The 23,943-nt window shown below is 49.4% G+C and overlaps 1 protein-coding gene and 2 non-coding genes across 3 annotated transcripts; all 3 read left to right on the top strand.

The window, feature by feature from the left end:
- The first annotated feature begins 1,518 nt into the window (after positions 1–1,518).
- sppl3 (signal peptide peptidase 3) lies at positions 1,519–14,439 on the top strand. Its single transcript, XM_029837483.1, has 11 exons — positions 1,519–2,324; positions 8,320–8,397; positions 9,000–9,091; positions 9,167–9,286; positions 9,435–9,513; positions 10,316–10,428; positions 10,508–10,614; positions 11,124–11,287; positions 11,779–11,969; positions 12,056–12,165; positions 12,239–14,439. The coding sequence occupies exons 1-11, from the start codon at positions 2,299–2,301 to the stop codon at positions 12,308–12,310; spliced, it is 1,152 nt and encodes a 383-aa protein (XP_029693343.1). The 5' UTR covers positions 1,519–2,298; the 3' UTR covers positions 12,311–14,439.
- Positions 14,440–23,078: 8,639 nt separating this feature from the next.
- mir130 (microRNA mir-130) lies at positions 23,079–23,157 on the top strand. The gene has a single exon (NR_105327.1). It is a non-coding gene; the product is annotated as a microRNA mir-130 (primary transcript).
- A 171-nt stretch (positions 23,158–23,328) lies between these two features.
- On the top strand, positions 23,329–23,396 carry mir301 (microRNA mir-301). The gene has a single exon (NR_105326.1). It is a non-coding gene; the product is annotated as a microRNA mir-301 (primary transcript).
- The last annotated feature ends 547 nt before the right edge of the window (positions 23,397–23,943 follow it).

The raw sequence follows: 23,943 nt of genomic DNA, 5'->3' as shown, positions 1-23,943 counted from the left end.
ATCATGTTTCTGGACCCCGGCAGCCTCGGCCTCTAGCAGCATAACTAAGATGTGACCTAATGATTAGACGACCCCCTAAGTATGATAATTTGTCTGTCTATGATAGTAACTGGAACTACAGAATTAGTGACAATAAGAGGAAGGTTTTAAGTCTGATCTTAAAAGTAGCGATGGAGTCAGCCTCCCGTACCTGGACAGGGAGCTGGTTCCATAGCAGGGGGGCCTGGTGGCTAAATGCTCGGCCCCCCATTCTACTCCTGGAAACTCTGGGGACCACAAGTAGACCAGCATTCTGAGAGCGGAGCGGTCTATTGGGCTGATAAGGTGTCACTAGCTCCTCCAGGTAGGATGGAGCTAGGCCTCTGACGACCTTGTAGGTCAAAAGAAGGGTTTTAAAAGTTATTCTAAATTTAATGGCTATATTATCTGTAACTTGAATTTTGAATGAGAGGATAAAAGCTGCGCCCCGGATTTAAGAACCTTCTTTAAATCCACTTGCTGCCAATAATCTAATCTTATTTTCCTCTGATCTTCAGTGTGGGGGTGTGTTGGATGGTGCTGATCCGAGGATTCCAATGCGCCTGTCCTGTTGAATTCGACTCATCTTCCAGCTGTAATAAATATTCAGTGCAGACTTCACTTGTGACCAACAGCCGCCGTGACGTCATGGATCCATTCTTATGAATTTCTTCCAGTTTGTGGAATTCTGCTCAGATGTATCGCCAGACAGGCTCGGTCACCGAGAGCAGCTTGGGAATAATCTGGCAGAACAGCAGCTCTGCAGACTTTGGTAATCCGCATATTCTGCGTCTGGAGGGAATCCCGCTGAGCCCTTTCTAAACCCTAATGCCATCTTTATATGGGGGCAAAAAACAGCCTGGTCTGGCAGAAGCAAAGTTTTCCTCGTGCTGTTTCTTTTCTATTGGATGTTAAATATTACGGCAATTTCCCCGGATTTCAAAAGGATTTTCGACAGTTAAATTGATGGATCAAAGCCATTGTAAGGTCCTCCTTATCATATCTTATTTTTTCATCATGGGGACATTAGCTTTTAAGCCTTAAACCGCATAAATAGATTACGTTTAAACGTTTTGACCGTTGACATGTAACTGCAGTACACCCCCCGCCCAGCAGGTGGCAGTGAGTGAGGGGAAATCAAGGCTGCAAAGTGATGATGTGATGGGACGGAACGGGTCATATTTGTGCTGCGTGAGATCCCAAATCTGAGCAGAAGTACAAGATGATGACAAAAACAACGTCATGGTAGCTAATCAGAGCCACTGAGCAGCCCTGACCCCCCTCCTGCACCTCTGAAAATGACCTTTACCTGGAGCTCAGAGCTCAGTCAGACCTGTTTAGGACACAGGGTTCATCCAAAGGCTCCTGATAAGCGTTTCTGTGGAGGAGAAACGGATTGTGTTTATGGTAAACAGCAGGAGAGGAGCTGATCCCACACAGCTTACTGGCGGTAGTGGCGCTCGTCCACCGGAGGGGGCGCCACAAACACCCAGGCTTTCATTTTCGTTTGATCTTCTTGACATACATTTGGGTTTGACTAATGACACAGATTCATTTAGTCTATAATCGGAGAGAAAAGCCGTGTCGTCGAAGCAGCCGGTCCATTTTGATCACTATTATTTATTTATTTTTTTAAATTATCGATAACATCTGAATGTGTGCAAAGGCCGCGCGACCGCCGCTTCCTCGTCACGTTAAATAAATAACTGCGCGATTGCGACAATAACGGGGAATTAATTCTTCCTTGCGGTCATCAACCGTGCATGTGAGGCTGCGCGGCAGCCATCTGAAGGGGCTCTCGTGCACGTCCCAGTGCTCAAGCTCCACGGCAGGCTGGTGCTGCGCGCTCCCGCGGACTCGCCATTGAAAACAAAGCTCAACGTTTTCCATAACAGACTTGGGGAATATCGCCTCTTCTCCCGGAGCCGCCGAATATGGATCCCCGGAGGGTGTAGCAGCGTCGGACAGCGAGCCCTCTCTGCTGGGGGTGGCAGCGGGACGTGAGCGAAAGCGACGAAATTAACACCATTGTGGGGTTTTTTTTTTTCTCGGGGTGCTTTGTCTCTGTCCGCCGAACCACCATTCCCCGTTCAACCGCAGCAGATTCAGCTAGTGGCTGCTAGCTGTCGCCGGGATGTATCGCCATGTCGTCACCTAGAAGTCGCTGCTAGGACGTCGGATTGTGAAGGATAAGCGGCAAAGCTCGGCGAGGTCCTCACGGCTTGGCACCGGGACCCGAATCTGTTGGCCCCAGTCACGGAACCCAGTGTTTTGGTCGACATGGCGGAGCAGGGCTACTCGTCTTGGTGAGTGCGTACAGGCGTCGCGCTGCCGATTATCCTGATGCTAGCCGCGGCTACTGCCGAGCCTGGCTGCTATGGGGCGCCGGACGGCCCGTTTTTTCGCCGCTGGCATCTCCCGTTTCTGCTCGGCTCGTCACGTTCGGGCACCGATGCGCATTTGTGGCCGATTGATGTCAACCTTTCTTTCGATCCACGTCTATTTTTGTCCCCCCCCCCCTGCAGCTGCGATCATGCTAACTGCTAACTCGAGCTGGTCGGTTAGCGAGCAGAAGCTAACCAGCTTCACCCACTCATGCTGTGCTAAAGCCTTTCACCCCTGCCTGGTTCGGTTTGGTTTACACGTTCGGGTCAACCCGGCGGTATTTCTGACCGATGCTGCCGTTTGTACGAGCGTTTGCGGCCGCGGGGACGTAAAGAGCCCAGCCTAACGGTTCGCTGAGCTCGGTGGTTTAACGCTAGCCTGGCAGCGGGTGACATTTTGGCGTATATTGTCCGGACTTGCTGTCCGATTACCGTGACTTTTGCACCGTGTGAGGGTGGGGAGCGACCGTGATGGAGGTTCGCTGGGTCAACGCGTTAGCTGGCCGGACGGGCTGCGGCGTCGTCGACCCCTCTGCACAACAACAAAGGTCCGAGCTAGCATGCTAGCCGTCTGGCGTCACCGTCGTGTCCCCAAATCCCATTTTTAACAGCGATTGGCACCGTGACAGTCCGTCGCGAACGCTAAAACCTCTATAAGGTCGACGGAGGGATGTTTGTGTGCTCGCTAAACCGGGGGGAGGTTCGACGGCTGCAGCTCGGTGCGTTGAATGGAGGTTTGGCTTGAGTGGAGGCCTTTTGGTGGGATGCAGGTTCAACGATGCTCCTTTTATCGCAGGAGCTCTGCAGCTGACTTAGGAGGCTTCTAGCTGTGGATATCCTGATGCAGCGTCCTGTCAACCTGTCTCCTGCCTTCACTCCCTGTATTTTCTGACACTTCTGCTTTTTAAATGCCTCATATTGACGCTTCCCATCTGCATGCTGAGAGACCCAAACTTGCAGCCGGAGGTTCTGTATTGGAAAAAACTGTTTTCCGGGAGTGGGATCATCGATCCCTCTCCCTCCCCCTCCCTGAAGTTTGTGTGATGTGTTCACTGTCGGAGAGCCCAGGGCTACAAAATTAACTTGTTTTATGGCTGTTGCTCCTGTTTTCTAATGGCGCGGGTTGATTAATGATTTATACCTCTGATAATGTTTTAAGGAAGCCATTAAAAATCTCTGCCTTTTTTTTAAAAATAAGTGTTTGAAAAGTGTGTTGTCAGCAAGTGTGTAATTATGTCAGTAAAAAAAGCCCCAGAAACAGGCGGGAGCTCCACGGCTGTGGCTAAATTGTGGGTTCAGGCGTCTCTGAGCTCGTCCCAAAGATAGACTCTCCGATTTTATGGCTTTGTGGACATTTGCATGCGACCAGCAGCCGTTAAAGAGGCCGTTGGGCTCCTCCGCACCTGCTTTGGCTCGATTGGGATGGATGAATCCGGTGGAATGGGGAATCTTTGCAGGTCTGCCCCACAGTCTCTGTGCCACCCGAAGGTTGCCCTCTCCGGAATAACGGGGGGGGGGGGGGGGGTTGAAGAGAGGTGGAAGGGTTTCTGAGTGAGCAGATGCCCCGGAGAAAACGCCCGCAGCCCCGGGGGGGGTTACGTCAATCCCTCGGGGATCAGGTGAGCATTGTTCCAGTCAGGAGGCTGCAGAAAAGATCCCCGGAATAACCAGGTTTCCGTCCTGAAGTTATTCCTCATTTTAAATTCTTTTGTTTGAAAGTTGTAGGACTTGTTAAATGTTAAACACAGGCTGTTGAACTTATTAATTCAGGCTCAGCACAAACTGTTTCTTTCAACCGGAACAAAGAAACACAGTTTTGCTCATTCCAGAGGCTTACACACACACACACACACACATGGACTAGTCAAGCTTGCTTGGACAGTTTATGTCCTTTGTGAGGACAGTTGGACTCTTACAGCATTGAATCACACAAGGCAAACACTTCATCACTAAAGGAGGTGTGTGTGAGTGTGTGTGTGAGGATTTAGGCTGAATGCTGGATCCACGTCCTGCTGTACGTCTGGACCCTTCAGAGGACCAACAGCAGCACGGGTCAACGCGCGGCGCCGCCTCAGTTCGAGCCGGCTCACTGTGGCGTCTCTTTCGCGAAGGCTTTCTTCCTCTTTCTCTTCCTCACGAGCGCATCTGCCAGCGCTCGAAGCGAGAGGGCCAAAGTGCACGCCAAGATGAGCAGACGCGCTCGTGCCGATCTCGGCTAGCGTGTATTTGCATGCGTGTGCTAATGAGGAGGAAGAGAAAGTGTTGTGTTGTGGCTCCTTTCTGCTCACAGTGGGGGCATTCACACATGTTTGGGGGCATTTACACACATGTTTGGGTGCATTTACACATGTTTGGGTGCATTTACACATGTTTGGGTGCATTTACACACATGTTTGGGTGCATTTACACATGTTTGGGTGCATTTACACACATGTTTAGGTGCATTTACACATGTTTGGGGGCATTCACACATGTTTGGGTGCATTTACACATGTTTGGGTGCATTTACACATGTTTGGGTGCATTTACACACATGTTTGGGGGCATTTACACATGTTTGGGGGCATTTACACACATGTTTAGGTGCATTTACACATGTTTGGGGGCATTTACACATGTTTGGGGGCATTTACACATGTTTGGGTGCATTTACACACATGTTTGGGTGCATTTACACATGTTTGGGGGCATTTACACACATGTTTAGGTGCATTTACACATGTTTGGGGGCATTTACACACATGTTTAGGTGCATTCACACATGTTTGGGGGCATTTACACATGTTTGGGGGCATTTACACACATGTTTAGGTGCATTTACACATGTTTGGGGGCATTTACACACGTTTGGGGGCATTTACAGCAGCAGCTGTCGAGCGAGGCTGATGTCGGCACTGCAACAATGCAACATCAGCATCCGTGGAGTAAAAGCGGACACATTGTGGTTGAGATCTTCCGTCCAAACGCGCCATTGTTTCTGCGCCCGCCGCGCCTGTTTACCAGCAGGCCCTGAATTAGCCTCACGTGAACCCCTGTGGCCAGGTCAGCACAAGGTCCCCACCAGTTAGCGGCTTTAAGCTCCTTCCTGTGTTTCCTTGCTTCAAATGGGCGCAAGTGGGGGGTGGGGGGGGGGGGGGAACCAGCCCGCCGTTGCTGCCGGAACCCGGCGGATTAGCGCCGCACCTGTTGCTCCTCTCCAGAACAGAAGCTCCTGCTCAGATTAGCATTCAGCCGAGGAGCCGCGCGCTAATGCTGACGACGCACCCGGCGGGCCCATCTGCTGTGAGAGCCTTATCAATCCCAGGGTTTTTAGTTCTGCCTCAGCCGTCTCCGCCCCGCTCTGCAGGTTCTAACCTCTGGCGGGCGGGTTCCGCCCACGTCTGCGCGCTGATGGCGCCCGTCGGTAAATATTGTCCGTTGAATAAAGGAAGGTTCCAGAGCAGTGACGGTTGACTGGGTCCAACTGGGTTGGGTTACAGCGCTAACGCTGGGTTTGCGTGTGCTGGCGGAGCCCGGTGGGGGCTGGGGCAGCGTCACGCCTCGGCGGTCCCTGCCGGGGCCGAGCACGTTTGCGCTCCGCGCACGTGGTTTTGTACCAAGGAGCTGCAGGTTAATATCAACATACAAGCACGGGGAGGATCCGGTCCCGTTTGAGGATTTAAAAGACGCGTCTCATCCGCAGAAGTTCATTTTTAGGCCAGCTGACCCGAGGCCTTAGTGGTCAAGTCATGCATTCAACTGGTTTTAATGGGGGACGGTTTTGGAATTGTTGTTGAAAACCCCAGTCTGTCAGGGAACAAGGATGTCTTATGGCGCCTTGGGCCTCCGTCCAGGCCTCAACAGTCCGGGCTTGTATTTTGTTTTTAAATGTTCCATTCATCTATCTCACCCATGTTCTGCAGGCTTCTGTGCACGGAATTCAGACGCAGCAGCTCAATGCTAGAATATGAATTAGGCCCGTGATGGATGGAACTGTGCAGTGGCTGTGTCGGCGGGGGGGGTAGTGACATCATTCCCAGCCTGTGTGGGGAGGAACCGGCCCACGTTCTCCCAAGTTTACACCGTGTATCTGAGAAGGATTCGCCTGTCCTGATGCGACGCGTTGAGCAGATGTCGGCGCTGAAGCCCGCGGGCCTCTATTGTGCCAGCGCACGTGCAGCAGCGTCCCAGTGTCCTGTTTCCACAGTGAACGACTCATTACCCCCCCGCCCCCCACCCCCAGACACCTTTGAGTCATTTCATGTGTGTTTTAACAGTTTTATCCTGAACAATCCGCCTGAAAACTCGCCTTCTGGTTTTCAAAATAAAAGCACCTATTAAAACAGCCCAACGTGATGTAAATATAACGTCTGAAAACCCAAACAAGGCTCTATTTGGCAGCATCTGAGCCTAAAATATTCAATTTACCGTTCACTGAAGGGCGGCGGCGGTAAATGTAGCTCAGAGTGCAGCGAGACGGGGCCGAGTCAGATTCACCGTTATTGTGTTCACGCAACTGAAACAATATCAGTCACTCACTCGTCTGAATAGAGGAGCTCATGACTAATAGATGTGTTGGGCCTCGTTAGGACACTTGAAATTTGATCTGCGACAGAGCCGGGACAGCTTTCCTGCCCCTGCTCCTGCTCCTGCTCCTGCCCCTGCTCCTGCTCCTGCTCCTGCTCCTGCTCCTGCTCCTGCCCCTGCTCCTGCCCCTGCTCCTGCTCCTGCTCCCACCCCTGCTCCTGCTCCTGCCCCTGCTCCCGCCCCTGCTCCTGCTCCTGCCCCTGCTCCTGCTCCTGCTCCTGCCCCTGCCCCTGCCCCTGCTCCTGCTCCTGCTCCCACCCCTGCTCCTGCTCCTGCCCCTGCTCCTGCTCCTGCTCCTGCTCCTGCCCCTGCTCCTGCTCCTGCTCCCGCCCCTGCTCCTGCTCCTGCTCCTGCCCCTGCCCCTGTCCCTGCCCCTGCTCCTGCCCCTGCTCCTGCTCCCACCCCTGCTCCTGCTCCTGCCCCTGCCCCTGCCCCTGCTCTTGCCCCTGCCCCTGCTCCTGCTCCTGCCCCAGGCTGGTCCTGAAACGCAGCATCGGCCTGCAGATGAGAAGCTTCGTCACCTTTTTCCCACCTTTCCAGAGGACTGAAGAGGACGTCACAGCTTCCTCCAGACCCTGCTGGGTCATGTGACCCTAAATTATGTCATTGGGCTCAAAGGTCAACCCCAACTCATGGTGACCGTTATCCAGCGCAGGGTGAGGGCGTGAGGAGAATAAAGCCTTCACGTCTTCCTGCGTTAACTCCGACATCTTGGAGTAGTGAAAGGAGAAGGACCGGTTGGCGGTCGTGACTGAAATTCCCCTGGAATCCCGCTGGCTTCCGCAGCCGGGCGATATAAAAATAATCCAGAAAGAGCTGCGGAAACTAGCTCTATTCTGATTTCAACCCGATGGTTTGTGTGAATCTGAATTGATTACAGAGTAGAATCTGGATCGTAAACCTCCGCCATTCCGGGAGGAGCGGCTGCGGCACTGAATCCAGAGGCGGACGTCTTTCAGGCCTTCCTGGGAAGATCCGCCCCCTCCGAGGAGGTCGTGGGAGCCGACGTCTGTCCGTTAGCAAAATGACTGGGTTATGGGGGGATTTTAGGGATGTCGGATAATCTCACATTACTACTGCCGATGTACAGCAAAGCCTCTCCGGAATCTGCAGGAAGTTTTTAAATGTTGAAAGGCGGCGCGGTCGGAAATAACGCGGCCGTGTTCAGAGGTTGAAATGGGTGCACGCGTGTGAGCTGGCCTAAAGAGGAGGTGGCGGGGGAGCATGTGACATTTGTGAGGCTAACGCGCGTGGGTCGCCACGGAAACGGGAGCTCGGCTCTCTCCGCTAACGGAAGTTGTGCTGGACCGTCCCTGCTGTGGCTGACGTCTCCTCCCTCCCTTCTCTGCAGGGCTTACTCCCTAGTTGACTCCAGCCAGGTGTCCACCTTCCTCATCTCCATCCTTCTCATCGTCTATGGCAGCTTCAGGTGAGTTCAGTATCACACACACACACACACACACACACACACACACACACACACACACAAACACTCCTTCACAGCGGAGCCGAGGGTCCAGAGTGTGTCTGTGAGCAGCAGGATCAGCTGATTAGGTTTGAAACCATCGGGCTTAGCGCCTCGATGCTAACAGCGCTGAGCTAACGCGCCCAGTTCTTCCTGTCTAATCACTTCAGTAATTGGGCTTCATTTCATTTCTTATTTGCTTCATTTGAAAGCAGCAAGTTCGGTGTTTCTCTGATTGCTGGAAGCTAAATTTGAGTTGACGTTGAAGGCCAGCTGTTTAGTGTGTCGACAGTGTTCATTTTGTGGCACTTTTGGCCCAAGTTGTGAGAAACTGGTGCACAAATGTTTGCCATGTGCAGCAGGAGCATCACATGGAGCCAGAGTGGAGAGCAATTACAACATTTCCTCTGTTTTCTTGATCATCAAACGTGGCTTGATGTGACACTTTTAAACGCTGAGCTTTCAGGCCTAAACCCTGCGGCCGCCTTCACGCTCGCTACAGAGCCTTTAACGAGGCGCTGATGGCGTCGTGGTTGCACTCAGCCGTGCCCTCTCCCGTCCTGCAGGTCATTAAACATGGACTGTGAGAACCAGGAGAAGGATAAAGACGGGAACCCCACGGCAACGGGGGCGTTCAACAACGGCAACACGAACAACAGTGAGTGTTTCAGGTGCTGTCGCACGTGCACGTGCACGTGATGCGATTCCCCGCTGATCTCTGACCCTTCTGCAGGTATTCAGACCATAGACTCCACGCAGGCCCTCTTCCTGCCCATCGGAGCCTCCGTCTCCCTGCTAGTCATGTTCTTTTTCTTCGACTCGGTACAGGTGGTCTTCACCATCTGCACCGCAGGTGAGCGCAGCAGCATCACAGGACACAGGCCTCTGATCAATAAGACGGCACTCGTGCTCGCTCGTTATTGTGAAAAGCAATTAGCCCACTCATTAAGCAGACGGGCGGCATTCCAGGTCTCACTGCTGGGCTTTGTTCTCCTCCTCAGTTCTCGCAACAATTGCGTTCGCGTTCCTCCTGCTGCCAATGTGCCAGTACCTGACCAGGCCCTGCTCCCCCCAGAACAAGTAAGGCAACACACTTTAATGGCTTTTTCTGTTTGAAAAGGTGATCCGGCTGCTCGGTACCGCGCTGCCGGCTGCACTAGAGACCCTTTAATAAGCGTGTGATTTGGTCATCTGCGGGAAATTACCTCTCTTTTAATTAGCAACCGCCTGAAAAGGGGCTCTTGCGTCAGAGAGGAAGTGGCAAGTGGTGCATTGAATGTATATTTATGCGGCTCGTGACGGTGTAAAAGCTTTTAGTCACGCTTTTTCGTACCCACGTGCAGCCTGAGTCAGTACCGGAGCCGGCCTGACCTGCGTGGCTTCAACGCCCACAGCAGCCATGTGACGCTACCAAACAAAAGAGCCACTCTGCTGCCAATTAAGGGAGAAGTGAGAGAGCAAGACCAGAAATCGATAGTGTGGATTCTGGATCCTGCAGCGTGTAACGTCCAAACGCCGCCCAAACCCAATTACAAGTTAATTTATTCATTAAATAAAACTTTCCAAGTGGGATTCTTGTCACCGTGGGTCAGATTAAGTTCCACCTGGCGCCACGTTGCCACGGTTTTTCTTCAGCCAGCACCCACAGAGCCGATCTAACTGTTCTGGGACCAGCGGGACCCTCTGAAAGCAGCTCTGCTCTGAATAAATAGCCTGATTTTCTACCGTTACAATCACTTCTCATTTCTTCTAAAAGCCCAACACCGTTTGCTCCGAACCTAAAGGGGTGATCCCAGCCGGTGGCCCGTGCACGTCTGTATGGGCCTGATGTTTGTTGTGGTGTCGGGTTGTGAACGGAGCACTGACGCCTGTCTGCCTGCAGGATTTCCTTCGGCTGCTGCGGACGCTTCACCCTGGCCGAGCTCCTCTCCTTCTCTCTTTCCGTCCTGCTGGTGCTGATCTGGGTTCTGACCGGGCACTGGCTCCTCATGGACGGTACGTCGGGAAAGCACGAACCCGCCCGGTTTATCGGCTCCTGTCGCGCTCCTAACCAGCGTCTCCCTCTCCTCCACAGCGTTGGCCATGGGCCTGTGCGTGGCCATGATCGCCTTCGTGCGGCTGCCCAGTCTGAAGGTGTCGTGCCTGCTGCTGTCGGGGTTGCTCATCTACGACGTGTTCTGGGTGAGATGAGGACCGGCACGCGGGTCGTGCACGTTCCAGCCGTCAGGCTCCATATAAAATAATCACCGTCCGCTTTGTCACCACTTAATTCCAGCAGAGGAATAAAACTGTTAACCTGACAAAAGCCAGATTAGATTTCCAGAATAAAGTGAGCATTATTGTTTCCTCTGAGATATTAGAGCCATTTGTGCCTGGTCCGGTTTATTAGCCATATCTTGTCTGGATCAGTAACTCAGAGCTCAGAGCAACAAAGCCCGAGCCACTTAAGGGCTTGAGAGTGGAGGAGACGCCGCCTCTCCTGAGTGATGACTTTAATATGAGTGCGGTCCACTCTCACTGGAGGAGGAAGAGGCCCGCTTCCATTCGGCTGTACTGCAGGGTGTATTTCCCTAAATTAAACTGATAGAGCAGAGTGTATAACGCAGCGCCGGGGGGGTTCTGATCAAATCAAAGCCGCAGCATTCGTATGGGAACTAAACGTGCTCTCGCGTCGTCTTCTCCTCCCTCAGGTGTTCTTCTCGGCCTATATTTTCAACAGCAACGTGATGGTCAAAGTTGCCACCCAACCCGCCGAGAACCCCATCGATGTTCTGTCCAGGAAGCTGCACCTGGGGCCAGGGATGGGCCGTGACGTCCCTCGCCTCTCCTTACCAGGCAAATTGGTCTTTCCCAGGTACGACCATCGTGAAGGCAGAAGTGCCCCTTCGGGCTCTTCGATCACCTTCGGCTCCAGTTTCTCCATCGGCTCAGCCGTGCGACTTTATCACGATGTTTGAGACATTTCTTGTTCGGCGGAGGGTGAAATGAAGTCAGTATTTCTAGACTGACAGGCTGTAGGAATGCAAACAGCTCCAGAATTCCACTTCTTCCCTCAACATTCCTCTAAGGATAGAAGCCAATCGGAGCTACCTCCAGCTTCTTTTGTCTCAGTGAATGGAACAGCGTCCACTCTCTGGAAGGTGGAGCTCTTCACTAGAGCAGAGTCTTGTTATAGACTTGCGGCATAATTATCCTGAACTTCGGAGGCGGTTTAGTCTGGCCAGTGTGAAATGCCGTGTTTGTCGCCCCCTGGTGGCCGATCTACGCTGGTTCATTACACAGGCGTTAGTAGGTGCAGTATAAATCAACTCTTTCACTACACTCTTCTTCTCTTCGTCTGCACAGCTCTACAGGAAGTCACTTCTCAATGCTGGGAATCGGAGATATCGTGATGCCGGGGCTGCTCTTATGCTTCGTCCTGCGTTATGACAACTACAAGAAACAAGCGAACGGGGAAGTCCCGGGACCCGGGAACATGCCGGGGCGCATGCAGCGCGTCTCGTATTTCCACTGCACTCTAATCGGCTACTTTGTCGGTGAGTGGTGCTGGAGATGGGGGGTTGTGAGCGTCGGGATCGCTGTTTGTGCCAGTGGTTTTGAGTTGTGATGGGATTGTGCGCAGGGCTGCTGACCGCCACCGTGGCCTCCAGGATCCACCGCGCCGCCCAGCCGGCTCTGCTCTACCTGGTGCCCTTCACCCTTCTGCCTCTGCTCACCATGGCCTACCTGAAGGTGCTCTCACTGTCCCCCCAAACAGCTCGAGAGGGGGTAAAGAGCCTTGTTTTGACATGTCTGCTGTTTCCAGGGCGACCTGCGGCGTATGTGGTCCGAACCTTTCCACACCAAGTCCAGCAGCTCTCGCTTTCTGGAGGTATGATGCACCCCTGGGACAGCAGGACCAGCGTGGGGAGGACTGCGGATCTTTGACCTTTCCGTAGAGGGAAGGAGAGAGGGCGCGCTCACAGTGAGGCCGTGTCGTCATCACTCGTTCATGCTTTTCCGCCTGTGAAACCCCTCCGAAAGGATGCCGGCGTGTGGATCCCAACGCCCCCAACGCGCCTCATCTCCACTTCCTCTTCATTATCCCACGTCCTGCCTCTGCTGCCCCCCCACCTCCCCTCTCCCCTTTTTTCCTTTTCCACTCTCCTGTTGTTGAACTCATTTCCTCTCCTTCCGTCAGGTCTCACTTGTCTTTTCCTTCTTTTTTTTCTTGCATCATTTTCTTTTCTGCCTCAGATGAACTGGAGGGCCAGCCCCCCCCCCCATCCCCGTGGACTTGGGGCTGCGAGACGCGGCTGTGGTTTATATATATTTTTTTAGCATCGTCGTGGTCGTTATAATTATTAATATTATTGCTACGGAACAGTTCACACAAATGGGAAGTGGCAGACAGTTACAGTGGCACACGAGGAGCAGCACATCAGAGGACCCCCCCCCCCCCCGGTCATCACAACCACAGTGGTTCCATTCTGATGTCCTCTGGTGGCCCCCCCGCCCTGCTCATCCCCTCCCTCACAGACAACTTATGTATTTTATTTAGAAAGGTTTTATTCTTGGCATATACAGAAAAGCATTATAAATCATGGAGCTGCCCCCGCCCCCTGTCGGCGTCGGAGGGGGCCGCTTCCATTTGTATATATGTGTATTTGCAGTATCTTGAGATTGTGTTTGTGTCGGGGAGCATGTAAAAAAAAAAAAAAAAGAAGAAAAAAACAGGCGAAACTGAAGCCAGCCAAGCTCCAAGTTTTGGTCCCTTTCGACCACCTTTTGGCAGTTAGTTTTCTAAACATTATTTCAAGTCTTTTTTTTTTTTTTTCTTTTTTTTTTTGACCCATGGCTGGTGGATGTAAAGGTTTGTTGTGCGTGCGTGTGTGTGTATGAGAGCGAGAGAAAGGCTGCTTTACTTGGTTTTAATTTGAATTTACAAGCACAGTGAGCAGTGACAATAGTCAGGTTTCCTCTGAACTCAAATTCCCAGAATCCCCAGCGGGAATCTGGCCCAGAACATAAAGGTCTGTTTTTGTTGGAAATCGGCGAACGTGGGATCAGTTTGAGGACCCCCGCTTGAATTGTTTCCACCGTGGAAATGCGCGACTATTGCGACAGCCGGAGGCGAGGCTGAGGTGGAACATGGAGATGTTCTGTGACGCGAGTTTATTAGTTACTGAAAAAGGCTGCGTGTGTGGGGAGGAAGTCCTTCGTGTCCTTCGGATGGCGAAAACGGGCATCGGAAAACAAAAGCGGCCCCCAGTCGTCGCCACCCGGTCCCTGCCGGTCCTCCGTTTACGTCGTCCTGTTTCCGTGGTGCTTGTCGGTTTATATTTAACGTGTTCTGGAACTGGGGGAGACGCAGGCGTGCGGGGATGATGCAGTTTACTGGCCTTTTTGTTCTCTTTGGGGTTGTTTTTTTTTAACTGCCGTCTGGCCATGCATGTTCAGTGTACAGTGAATCGTTGCTCGGAGGGCTCCGGCGACCGGCACGGAGGCGCCGGAGCCAAAGAGCTCGCCGGAGGTGTCGGCGATAACGACTGCTGGTCAGGAAGGACTGCCTGTGGTCAGCCCTGGCCTCCTCTGGTCTAAACATGGAACCACAAACCCCTTTTCACCTGGCAATGGACACGGTGAGAAGATCTATAGATTTATATACTTAAATGTGTGTATATGTACATGCATAAATGATTGAAGATGATCATGGTGATAACAGATTTTTTTATATATAGAATAAAGATTTCTTTTTATCCCCCTTTTGGTTTTTTTTTTTTTTTTTTTTTTTAATTGTTTCTTAGGTTGTTGGTTTTTTTTAATTCCACCTCTCCTGCCCTCCAGCAGACCCGGGATCTGCCGGATTCATATTATGGCTGAATGGATTCTGTATAGAAACTGGTGAATAAATAACTTAAGAACTGTGTAGTGAAACATGAATCCTGAAGCGCTTCGTCTAAAACTTTTAAACTCTGTCCCCCTGTTTCAGGATTCTGCTGTAAATAAACATGACTCTAACTGTAACTCTGGACTCTTTTCTTGAACTTTGACTTCACTACTTGATGTATTTTAGCAGATTTAATAGTCTATAATTTGCTAGGAATCTTTTAGAGATGCATACAATGCTTAAACATTTCATTTGAACTAGAAAATGAGATCAAATCGTTTTTATTTAGTAGCTTGTATTTTTCTAGCACAATATAATTCGCCTTTACGTCGGTTTAGGTAATTATTTACCGTCAAAACAAATATTTTACATTCCAATCTCTACTTATTACACAGAAAGCTCGAGTACCTGGTTTTGGCCAGCAGAGGGCGACACAGCACAAATTAGCGGAACAGGTTCTTCCGCCCGGGATTATAAACTGTTCGTTTATGATGTTAGAAGACGGCTTTATTCCTGGCAGCTCTCTTCAGATGAAAACCAGCACACAGATGAGTTTCAAACGCTTATATTTTCAGGAGGATCTGTGATTAAAGCGTAATTGATTGATTGGGCAAAGAGGCCCGCAACACGAGATAATTGGTTCATGCACGGCGCCAGAGAGGTGGGGTCACGTGTTGTGGAGGGGAAAATGGCCGCCTCAGTGACAGACCTGTAGTATGAATGCTATTGAGAGGTGGAGGCCTTTAGCTTCACTTTAGCCAATCACTGCCAACAGTGAGATAAAATGACAAGGGCGGGGGCATCAGCTGCATTTGGGTGAGCAGAATCAAGGATAAAGAGCAGGAAATGGAAAATGTGGCAGATGGCGCCGAGAACCTGACGTTGGGCCTTTTTAGATCCAGTGATGTTCTGGCCTCATCAATAATTTCTGCAACATCTGTGAAACTGACACCTCGTTCACTGGATCAGTGCATGAGATGGATGGTTGGGGGGGGTTGGGAACAGCCTGGATGGCAGGGTGGGGGTCAGCAGGGTCAAGGCAGGCAGGGTCCACCCTTTTCCATCTATTGGTCAGGCCGGGAACGAGCCGGCAGCTTTGAAGGCATGAAGTGGTCAGAATTCCAGCACGGCCATGGGGATTGTAGCAAGCCAGGAAGACATTTTGACAATGTGGTCCTAAAAATGGAGAGGATGTTCTGTGCTCGGAGGTTTAAAGGTAGGCTCCTCTTCTTTTGATGCTGAAATTACACACAGGCAGGTGAAAGGGCAACTGCAGTCAGCCTGAACCTGCAGGAGCACAGACTTACAATTTAAACAGTTTTGATGTAAACTAAAAACTGTAAATGGAATAAGTAAAAGAAGCTTTAGATGTGTGACTTATCATCTTTTTAAGCTTGATTCATCAATTTTTTTCCCAAACTTTTGTCCACTGAACAAGTGTGCTTTCATCAATAAGATTATCAAATTAAATAATTGACTTAAGAGAAAAACAACCTGTAAAAACAGAAATGTTTCTTTTTAGGGTTAAACTATCTTATTGTATTAAGAAGGATCTCCTGTACCTCTGCAATTCTGTGTTTTCAGATTCAAAGTTTTTTTCTCTCTATTGATCCTTAATTTACAGACAGGCAGGTAAGAGGGCAGCCTCAACAAGACCAGAGGGGTCCAAGCTTTCAAACCATATAAATAGAAATTAAGATTAAGATTAAGATTAAGATGGACTTTATTCATCCCCGTGGGGAAATTGAATTATAGTAGCAGCGAATGCAGAGTAAAGAGACAGAAAAAAATAAATACAGATAGATTAGAATGTTATAAGCATATATACAGCATATATTATAAGCATATATATAATATATACATAATATAATATATACATATTATAAGCATATATACATAAATATAGAATAAATTAGAAATAAAATTACAACATAAACATTACACAATTATTGTTGAGTTGGTTTGAGTGAATTGTACAGTTTAATGGCGGACGGCAGGAATGACTTCCTGTACCGTTCCTTAGAGCAGCGAGGCTGCAGGAGTCTGTTGCTGAAGCTGCTCCTCAGTTTGTCCACTGTGTTATGGAGGGGGTGGGAGGGACTGTCCATGATTGTCCGCAGTTTCAACACCATCCTGTCCCTCACCACCTCGTCCAAGTTATCAAGTCTACAGCCAACAACAGACCCTGCCTTTTTGATGAGTTTGTTGAGTCTGTTGGCATCCTTTGCTTTAATGCCTGCACCCCAGCACACTGCAGCAAAGAAGATGGTACTAGCCATAACAGACTGGTAGAACATGTGGAGCATCCTGCTGCAAACACTGAAGGACCTGAGTCTCCTGAGGAAATAGAGTCTGCTCATGGCCTTCTTGTAGACAGCATCGGTGTTTGTGGACCACTCCAGTTTATTGTCCAGCTGAACACCCAGGAACCTGTAAGATGGGACTATTTCCACGTCCTTCCCACTGATGCAGACTGGGGAGGGAGGGGAAATGCACAAAACTAACATAACACATAACCTTTAACACTACAATACTAAAAGGGTATCATCACACTAGCATCATATGCATGGGTGGGTTTAAGTGATTAATTAGTTGGAATTAAGTGATTAATCAGTTGGATTTAAGTGTTTAATCAGTTTATTCACAGTTAGTCATGAAACCACTAGAGTTGACTTCTAACGTGGAATTCCTCTTTTTGAAGATAACACATTTATTCAGGGTCAGTTTTATTTGTTTATTGTCTCAAAAAAAGTGTAATAATAATTCATATATTTATTTTCAATGTTTGATAAGTTAAAAAGAGTATTTTCTCTTATTGATCATTTAATTACAGACAGGCAGGTGAGAGGGCAGCTTTGACAAGCCAGAAGCTAAAACAGTCAAGTTTAAACCTTCTGCTTTTAGGTTTAAAGTATAATTTCTAATATTAAATGTTGAAAACTGTACATCGCATAATAAGGTTTAAAGAAAGTATAATAATCTAAACAATTTAAAATTCAAAATACAGATCTATTGCTTTTTAGGATCTTTAATGCCTCAAAAGCAATCCGGTTTTTAGTGATTGGTTTGATTAAAATCATAATATTTCAAGGTTATTTTCGAAAGATTGACCTAAATATTGTCTTTAAGGTTCCTCATCTCTTGATCCTGAAATGACCAATATTCAGGTGATTGATCTGCCTGAAGAGAAAAGAGGAATTTGAACCTTTTATCCTTTATATTTTGCCATTCTGAATCAAATGAAAAATCTAGCCTGTAAATAACATAATAATGTTGATGCTTTAAAAACATTAAATCCTTTAAAAAAACATCCATGATCATGTGAAAATCAATTATTGATCAACCTCCACAACAAAGAAGAAAAGTTAAAGTCAACTTCAGGTTGAAACACTAAAAGACTTCAGTGAAATGAAGCAAAAGGCCCCTTTTCCTTCAATTAAAGCTGCATAAATGAGACGTAACATGGCTGTTTTGAGGGTGGATCCTGTTACATTAAACAGATTTAATTGACATCAGTGTGACTCCACACACAGGAAAAACTGCCCATAAAAGTCCAAGTCAGTAGCACATGAAATCAGCCTCTGCAGGTAATTTAAAAAGTGCTGGTATTTATTGGCGGGGGCCCCTGCTCACGTTAATGGCAGAGAGGTTCTTTCCCCTTCCTCCTCTTCCTCTGCTTCGTCTTCCTCCTCTTCTTCTTCTCTCTCCCAGCCAGGCATTCCAGGCTTGTTTAAATAAGGCCTGCCTGCCTGGGCGCGGGTTGATTCCCCTCTGGCCCTTTGCCCTTTGACCTAAAGTGCATTCCGAATGTAAAGTGAGGAATTCCTCTGAAGTTCAGTTAATGGGGCCGACTTTTTTTTTTTTTTTTGTCCTTTAGAGTCTGCACTCGTCTGGTTGAAGCAGAAAAACAAGCAGGTCGTTCACTCCCAGTTATGGACGAGGTTCATTCTTTGAGGATCGATATCTGTTGGGTTTGAAGCTTCGTCGAGGTTTATGATAATCTTGCGGGATTATGGGTAATTGATTTGGATTGGGGCGAAGGAGCGGCGTGTGTTGGCCACTCCTGTAGCTGACGATGGTGCGACCGGGACTCTCCGTCAACACAACAGGGAGAAGGTTCCAGTTGGAGGGCGAATGCTGCCCTAATCTGTGCAGATTAATTGAACCCATGGAAACCCTTTCAGGGAAGATTCAGGAAGCTGAGCTATGAACACGCCCAGATGTTTTTTCCACTGTGTCACACAAAAAAAACACACACGCCGGTCTGAAATTGTGGTAGTCGAGCTTGAGAAAGTCCGTTAAAGTTGATCTTCTCACGCCTGCAAGCACCGACTAAACCTTTGAAGGTGTGTTTTTCTGAGGCTTTTTCACGTCTGTTTGCTGGGTCCCTCTCCCCTAACCCTCCCCCCCACCCCCACCCCCCACCCTGGGCGCGAGCGGGGACCTGAGCTGAGCTCCTGCCTGGGGATGATGGAGCCATGAAGGTGGAGGCTCCCCTGGGCTGCTGGGCTTTAGGAGCCCTGTGTGCTGTAGGAGACGCTGTAAAAAAAAGCCTGTGCCACCCACACAGCTGGAATGTCATGCATGCAGTCCATAGAGTCTGTTTCAAGTGGGAGGCAGAGGGGGGAGGAGGTGGGGGAGGAGGGGAGCTCTTTAGAAGAGCCAGGGTGCAGGGGGCTTGGTACTCGAGGTGGGGTCTGCCCGACTGAACAAGATGAAGCACAAAACTCACTTCCCCTCCTCCTCTTCCTCCCCCTCCCCCTCCTCCAAAAACACACTTCTCCATTAACCTTTTTCTCCTGGTTTTGGTGGGAAATTATCAATGACGATCAATCACGGCTGTTTGGTCTTTGGCCGATGAGAGGAGGGGGCGGGGGAGGGTGTGGGCGTGTGTGTGTGTGTGTGGGGGGGGGGTGGACGTGGAGCGAGCTGTGAGATGGAGGGGTGGGGGTTGGGAGAGGTTAAAGGGCAGAGGAAGAAAGGAGGTAAGTTTTCGGAGGATGGGAGGTTGGAAGAAACAGAAGGGAACAATAACTCCCATGTTTTAAAGGCCTTCCTCACCCCCCCACCCCACCCCACCCCCCCACATGACACCTCAGAGGGGGCAGCAGTTTAAAGTCAGTCCTGCTTTCTGCCACTTTCGCTTCAAGATCATTTGAACGGTTAAATCTGTTTTTCCAGGAACTGAAAAAACGCTTCATTTCCTTTCAGCTTTTTTTGTTTCCCAGTTTTCAATCAGCTGGTTTAAATGTCTTATTTTCCCCAATCAAACCTGCTTTTATGGCAGATTAATTTGTTTTAAAGAAAAATGGAAAAACAGTTCGGATTTACTCAATCAAGGAATTCCCTTAATTGTTCAAAACATGTTTCATCATTATTCTTTTTAAAAACTACAGAATGTGTAAATTAAACACACCAGTAACCGGATGCATTTAAATAATTGTATTAGTTTTTTTGATGAATTAATGCTTTTATTTTAGGCCTTTTTAACCATCTGCAGAAAAACACATTTAATTCCAGTGCAGTTGTGTAAAAGTATGATCTGTAAAATGCTACATTTTTATTTTAATTTGTGAAAATTCAGTTTTAAACCTGAGCCACAAATGTTCATTTTAAATCACAGCTTTAATGTGTTTTATGGAAAATTGTGAACAATTTAATGACAGCAGTGACTTCTTTATTGGCTTCTATTTATTGTTGTGGAATTTCAGCCTTTTAAAATAACAGCAATAATTATTGTTTGAACTGAGCACAGTCGGATTCAACAAAATACGTCATTTGTTCAAATTCTTTAGCCAAAAGAATTAAAGAGATGTGTCGATCTGATGTTGCAGACAAATGTTTTAACTGTGTTTGATATTTTAATGACAGATTCTCCACCAGTGTATGCTTTTTAAATTTATTCTGTTTAACTAAAAAAAAACAATTCCTCGTGTTTCACATCACGTTTGAAAGAGCAGAATTGATCAAACAGCCGCTGTTAAAGAAAGAAGCAGCCAAAGTCCCCTAATCGATTATTGGCGTTTGATTCATTTTTTGAAAAAAAATTGCGTTTAATTTGTGAAGCCACAAAGTCAACAGTTTGATTATTATTTACCTTCTATGAAAGATTTTACATTTTGAAATCAATTCCAGGTGCAGCTCTAATTTATTAGAATGAAGCTCAAATTTATAATCACAACCACGAAAAGAAAAATGATCTTAAATCACGTTTTACTTTCTTCCACTAACGTCATCTTTGTGATTTTTGCTCCTCTGCGTGTTTAACTAGTTTAAGAAACAACGTTAATCATTTTTGAAGCTCCAAAATCAGGAAATGGTGTTTTTAGAAAGCGGTCGTTGGTTTCTGGAGTCCAGGGTCGGTTCGCTGTGACAGACACGTCTAAGCCTGAGAGGGATCCCTGATCCAGACCTTCTCCGGATCCATCACGCCCCGCCTTCACATCAAACATTTTTTCTGCCGACTGGCTGAACAATCAGATCCCTTCTGAGTGGGCCGGAGTCGGTGGGTGTAAGGGGAGTGAAAAGTGGGCCCGCTCCCACTGGATAATACCATTATTTCAGCTCCTCTGGCCAGGAATGCCAAATTTCACAGCCCGCTTCTCTTCTCTGTGCGTCAATCAAAGCTTCGCGAGGGGACCGAGGCGCCCGCAGAGTCCGCCTCCATCCCCGCATGATCCGAGCCCACCATGAACCCGCACAAGATCCTACAGGTCCGTTCTACTTTTACCACCAGAAGCCCTTTTTGAAGCTACATTTTTATCATACTTGCGCATTAAGGGGGGCGGTGCACCGGACCGAGGTGCCAAACGTGTCCCCACGTGTCCATATTTCTACTAAAAAATCTGTCGCGTAAAAATCGATCCAATGTGATCGACCCTGCCCGCGCGAGGAAGGATCCCGCGTGAGGCGCGGTCCCCGCGGAGGCCATTTTGGGGCTGATTACAAGCCCGGTTACAAAGTTTATCTTCCACCGAAATGTAAATCAAACAATTAGTGATCAAGTATCCAGATAGAGCAGAGGAGAAGGGGTGGGGGAGGTGAGGGGAGGGAGCGGGGTGGGGGGGGGGGGGGGGGGGATTTGTGAATGGGAGACGTTTCATCAGGTATTCGTCGTACGCGGTGACGCGTCTGTGCGCGCAGCCAATCCGGAGGTCTCTGGAAACGTCGGCCACGCCGAGACCAAACCAATGGCGCGCCATATAGCAAAGACTAGCGCAAGAAGAGGCCAATCAGCGGGAGGCATGCAAACGAGGAATTTGCTCTGGCAGCCTCTGAATGTCAAGTAGTCAAAGATGGAGTCCGGATCCGTGAGGCCGCGTACATGGAAGACTCGCCGTCCCCCCCCCCTCTCTCGCTCTTCCAGCTCCGCGCGGTTGACGCCGATGCGCTTCCAGCCCGTCGGGAACCGCGGAGAGATTCCACGAAGCCGCGGAGCGCGAGGTGGGGTTGGTGGAGAGGGTGGCTTTTCTTTGTTTTATGGACAACTTTTTTTCCCACCTTCTCTCTCTCGCTCCCTCTCCCTCTCTCTCTCTCTCGCCTATAACGGATTGTCCCTCCCTTGGCCAGATACTATTCATGCTTCTGGAGAAGGTGGGTGGTGGGTCCGCTGTAAGTTGAAGCTTATTTTCTGCGCGTAAAACTTGGAAGTTGCAATGGTCGCCAAGATTGTTTATTTGCCGCCGAGTTGAGTCCGTCCCCGTGCGCTGCGCATCTGGAATCTCGCCTCAAAACTTGCCCAGGACGCGGCTTTGACGCCTGCTGGGCAGATGGACGCGTCCTCTGCTGTTACCGTCGCGTAAAGACGCTCCCGGGGGACATTTTCACGGCGCTGACGCATGTGTGTGTGCGCGTGTGTGTGTTCGTGCAACCTATAGGCTGTTGTGCAATCTAACAAGTCGTCAGTGTTGTGCTGCGGGGCTTGTGAGCTGGCAGGAATGGCTCGCAGAGCAGATCCGGCGCTCCTCGCGTCAGGGAGGCGTACAGGCCGCTCACAGATGTATGGCGGCGAGACCCTAAAGCTGTGGAGAACAGGTAAAATCCACCCTCGCCCGGGGAAGGTGGGCAGCAGCGGAGCGACGTGCTGTTGCAGAGAGCCGCTGCGCCGTCCTGTCGTGCTTTAAGGTATAGATCCTGTAGGGTCTGTTGTGTAACAGCGCGTTGATTGTGCAAACTTGCAGCCTTGTGGATTTTTTTTTTCTTTTCTTTTTTTTCGTTTGCACTGGCGGGAGGCAAAGCAACTTTTTTCAAAGTTTTTCGAGCTTTATTTCGTTATTTTTTAAATTGTTTCCTGTTTGACTTGACTCACAGATGACGCCTTTTGAAGTCTGAGAGCATGAAAGATCCTTTAGGTATGACGAGCCTGTAGTTCCCTGAATTCTTTGGGGAGTGTGTTCCCCCCTCACCCCCCCTGTCTCCAACCTCCCAGTTCTCCCCCCAAATTAGAATGCATGTCATTCACTGGAGAGAATAGCACGAGCCCACATGCTGGGAAATTCCCATTCTCCCAGGGTGACCAGTGCTGCTTGATTTAGGAAGTTCATTTAGCTCCACTGTTGTAAACTTACATTGTTAAGCTATAATATCCTCGTTTTTACCCCCCACGGGGCTGCAACTGCTGCTAAAATAATCACTTTAATTGGTCAAACCGCCACAGCAGAAGCCGGAACAGTGAGCTCAGGCCAGTTTGCAAACTTTAAAACGCACCCCGAGTCAGAAACCGAATCCGCGCGTCGACGTCACGCGTGTTTGCTTTACGTGCGTGCAGCGGAGGCCATGTTGTTGTCCTCTGCCCTTTTTCTGTTGCACCACTGGACACTGAGATGAGCAGTGCAATATTAAAAGGGCATTGGCTGATGAGCCCTGTCACTCAGCCTGCACGTCGAAGAAAGCCACTTTCAGCGTAGCGGGACTTTGATGTTTTTTTGCTCGACTGCGGCCAAACGCCGCCTCTTGTTTCAGGGGACCTGGCGTTTTGTAGTGGAGAATGGCCGTCCCCACGTCCACGTGCTGACACATGCTGAGGTCAGCTGCTTTGACAATGTTGCACTACTGTACCATCCATTCTAGCAGTGCAATAGTATTGTCATAGCATTTGGCCTCGGCTCAGGCTAAACGCGGGGGCCCGGGCCCCGGCTCATCACTGCTGCCTAAACTTTTCACCAGACGTGCGTCCTCGGACGAGGCAATATTCAGAAAGGCGCTCCGTGGTATCGATCCCCCTCCGTGCCTTTTGATGGTGTATTGATTGGGACTTTACCCACCGTTTTTTTTTTTTTTTTAAATTAACACCAGAGCTCGTGTGCACGCGCACGCCTCATTACGTAAAGTGAGCCGCAGAAACGCTGAGCAGAGCGAACCGGTCCGGAGGAGCACCTCAACCATTTTTTTTGTGCCGATGTCCAGGTTTTTTTTCCCGGTGTATTTTCAGTGTTTTTCTTTACCTGTGTGTTGTTTTGTTGTCACACCAAACACTGTTTCACTGTGCTGGTGGTAAAATAAGCAGATGGAGAGGGGAGGGAAAGCAGCAGGCGGGGGTTGATGTGTGTTTTTGAGCATCCTCAGTGGCAGCGGCAGGTCGAGGGGGGAGGGGAGGTTTGGGAGGAATGCAGGGGGCAAGGCCCTCTTCTCCCCCCACCCAG

This window comes from Takifugu rubripes, chromosome 6 (assembly GCF_901000725.2).
Source record: "Takifugu rubripes chromosome 6, fTakRub1.2, whole genome shotgun sequence".
Lineage (NCBI taxonomy): Eukaryota > Metazoa > Chordata > Actinopteri > Tetraodontiformes > Tetraodontidae > Takifugu > Takifugu rubripes.
This window is presented reverse-complemented; position numbering and strand designations above follow the sequence as displayed.

Coding starts and splice junctions, on each gene's coding strand:
- sppl3 (XM_029837483.1), top strand. CDS start 2,299: ATGGCGGAGCAGGGCTACTCGTCTTG. Junction 9,092..9,166: donor CAACGGCAACACGAACAACA/GTGAGTGTTTCA, acceptor ACCCTTCTGCAG/GTATTCAGACCATAGACTCC. Junction 10,615..11,123: donor TCATCTACGACGTGTTCTGG/GTGAGATGAGGA, acceptor CTCCTCCCTCAG/GTGTTCTTCTCGGCCTATAT.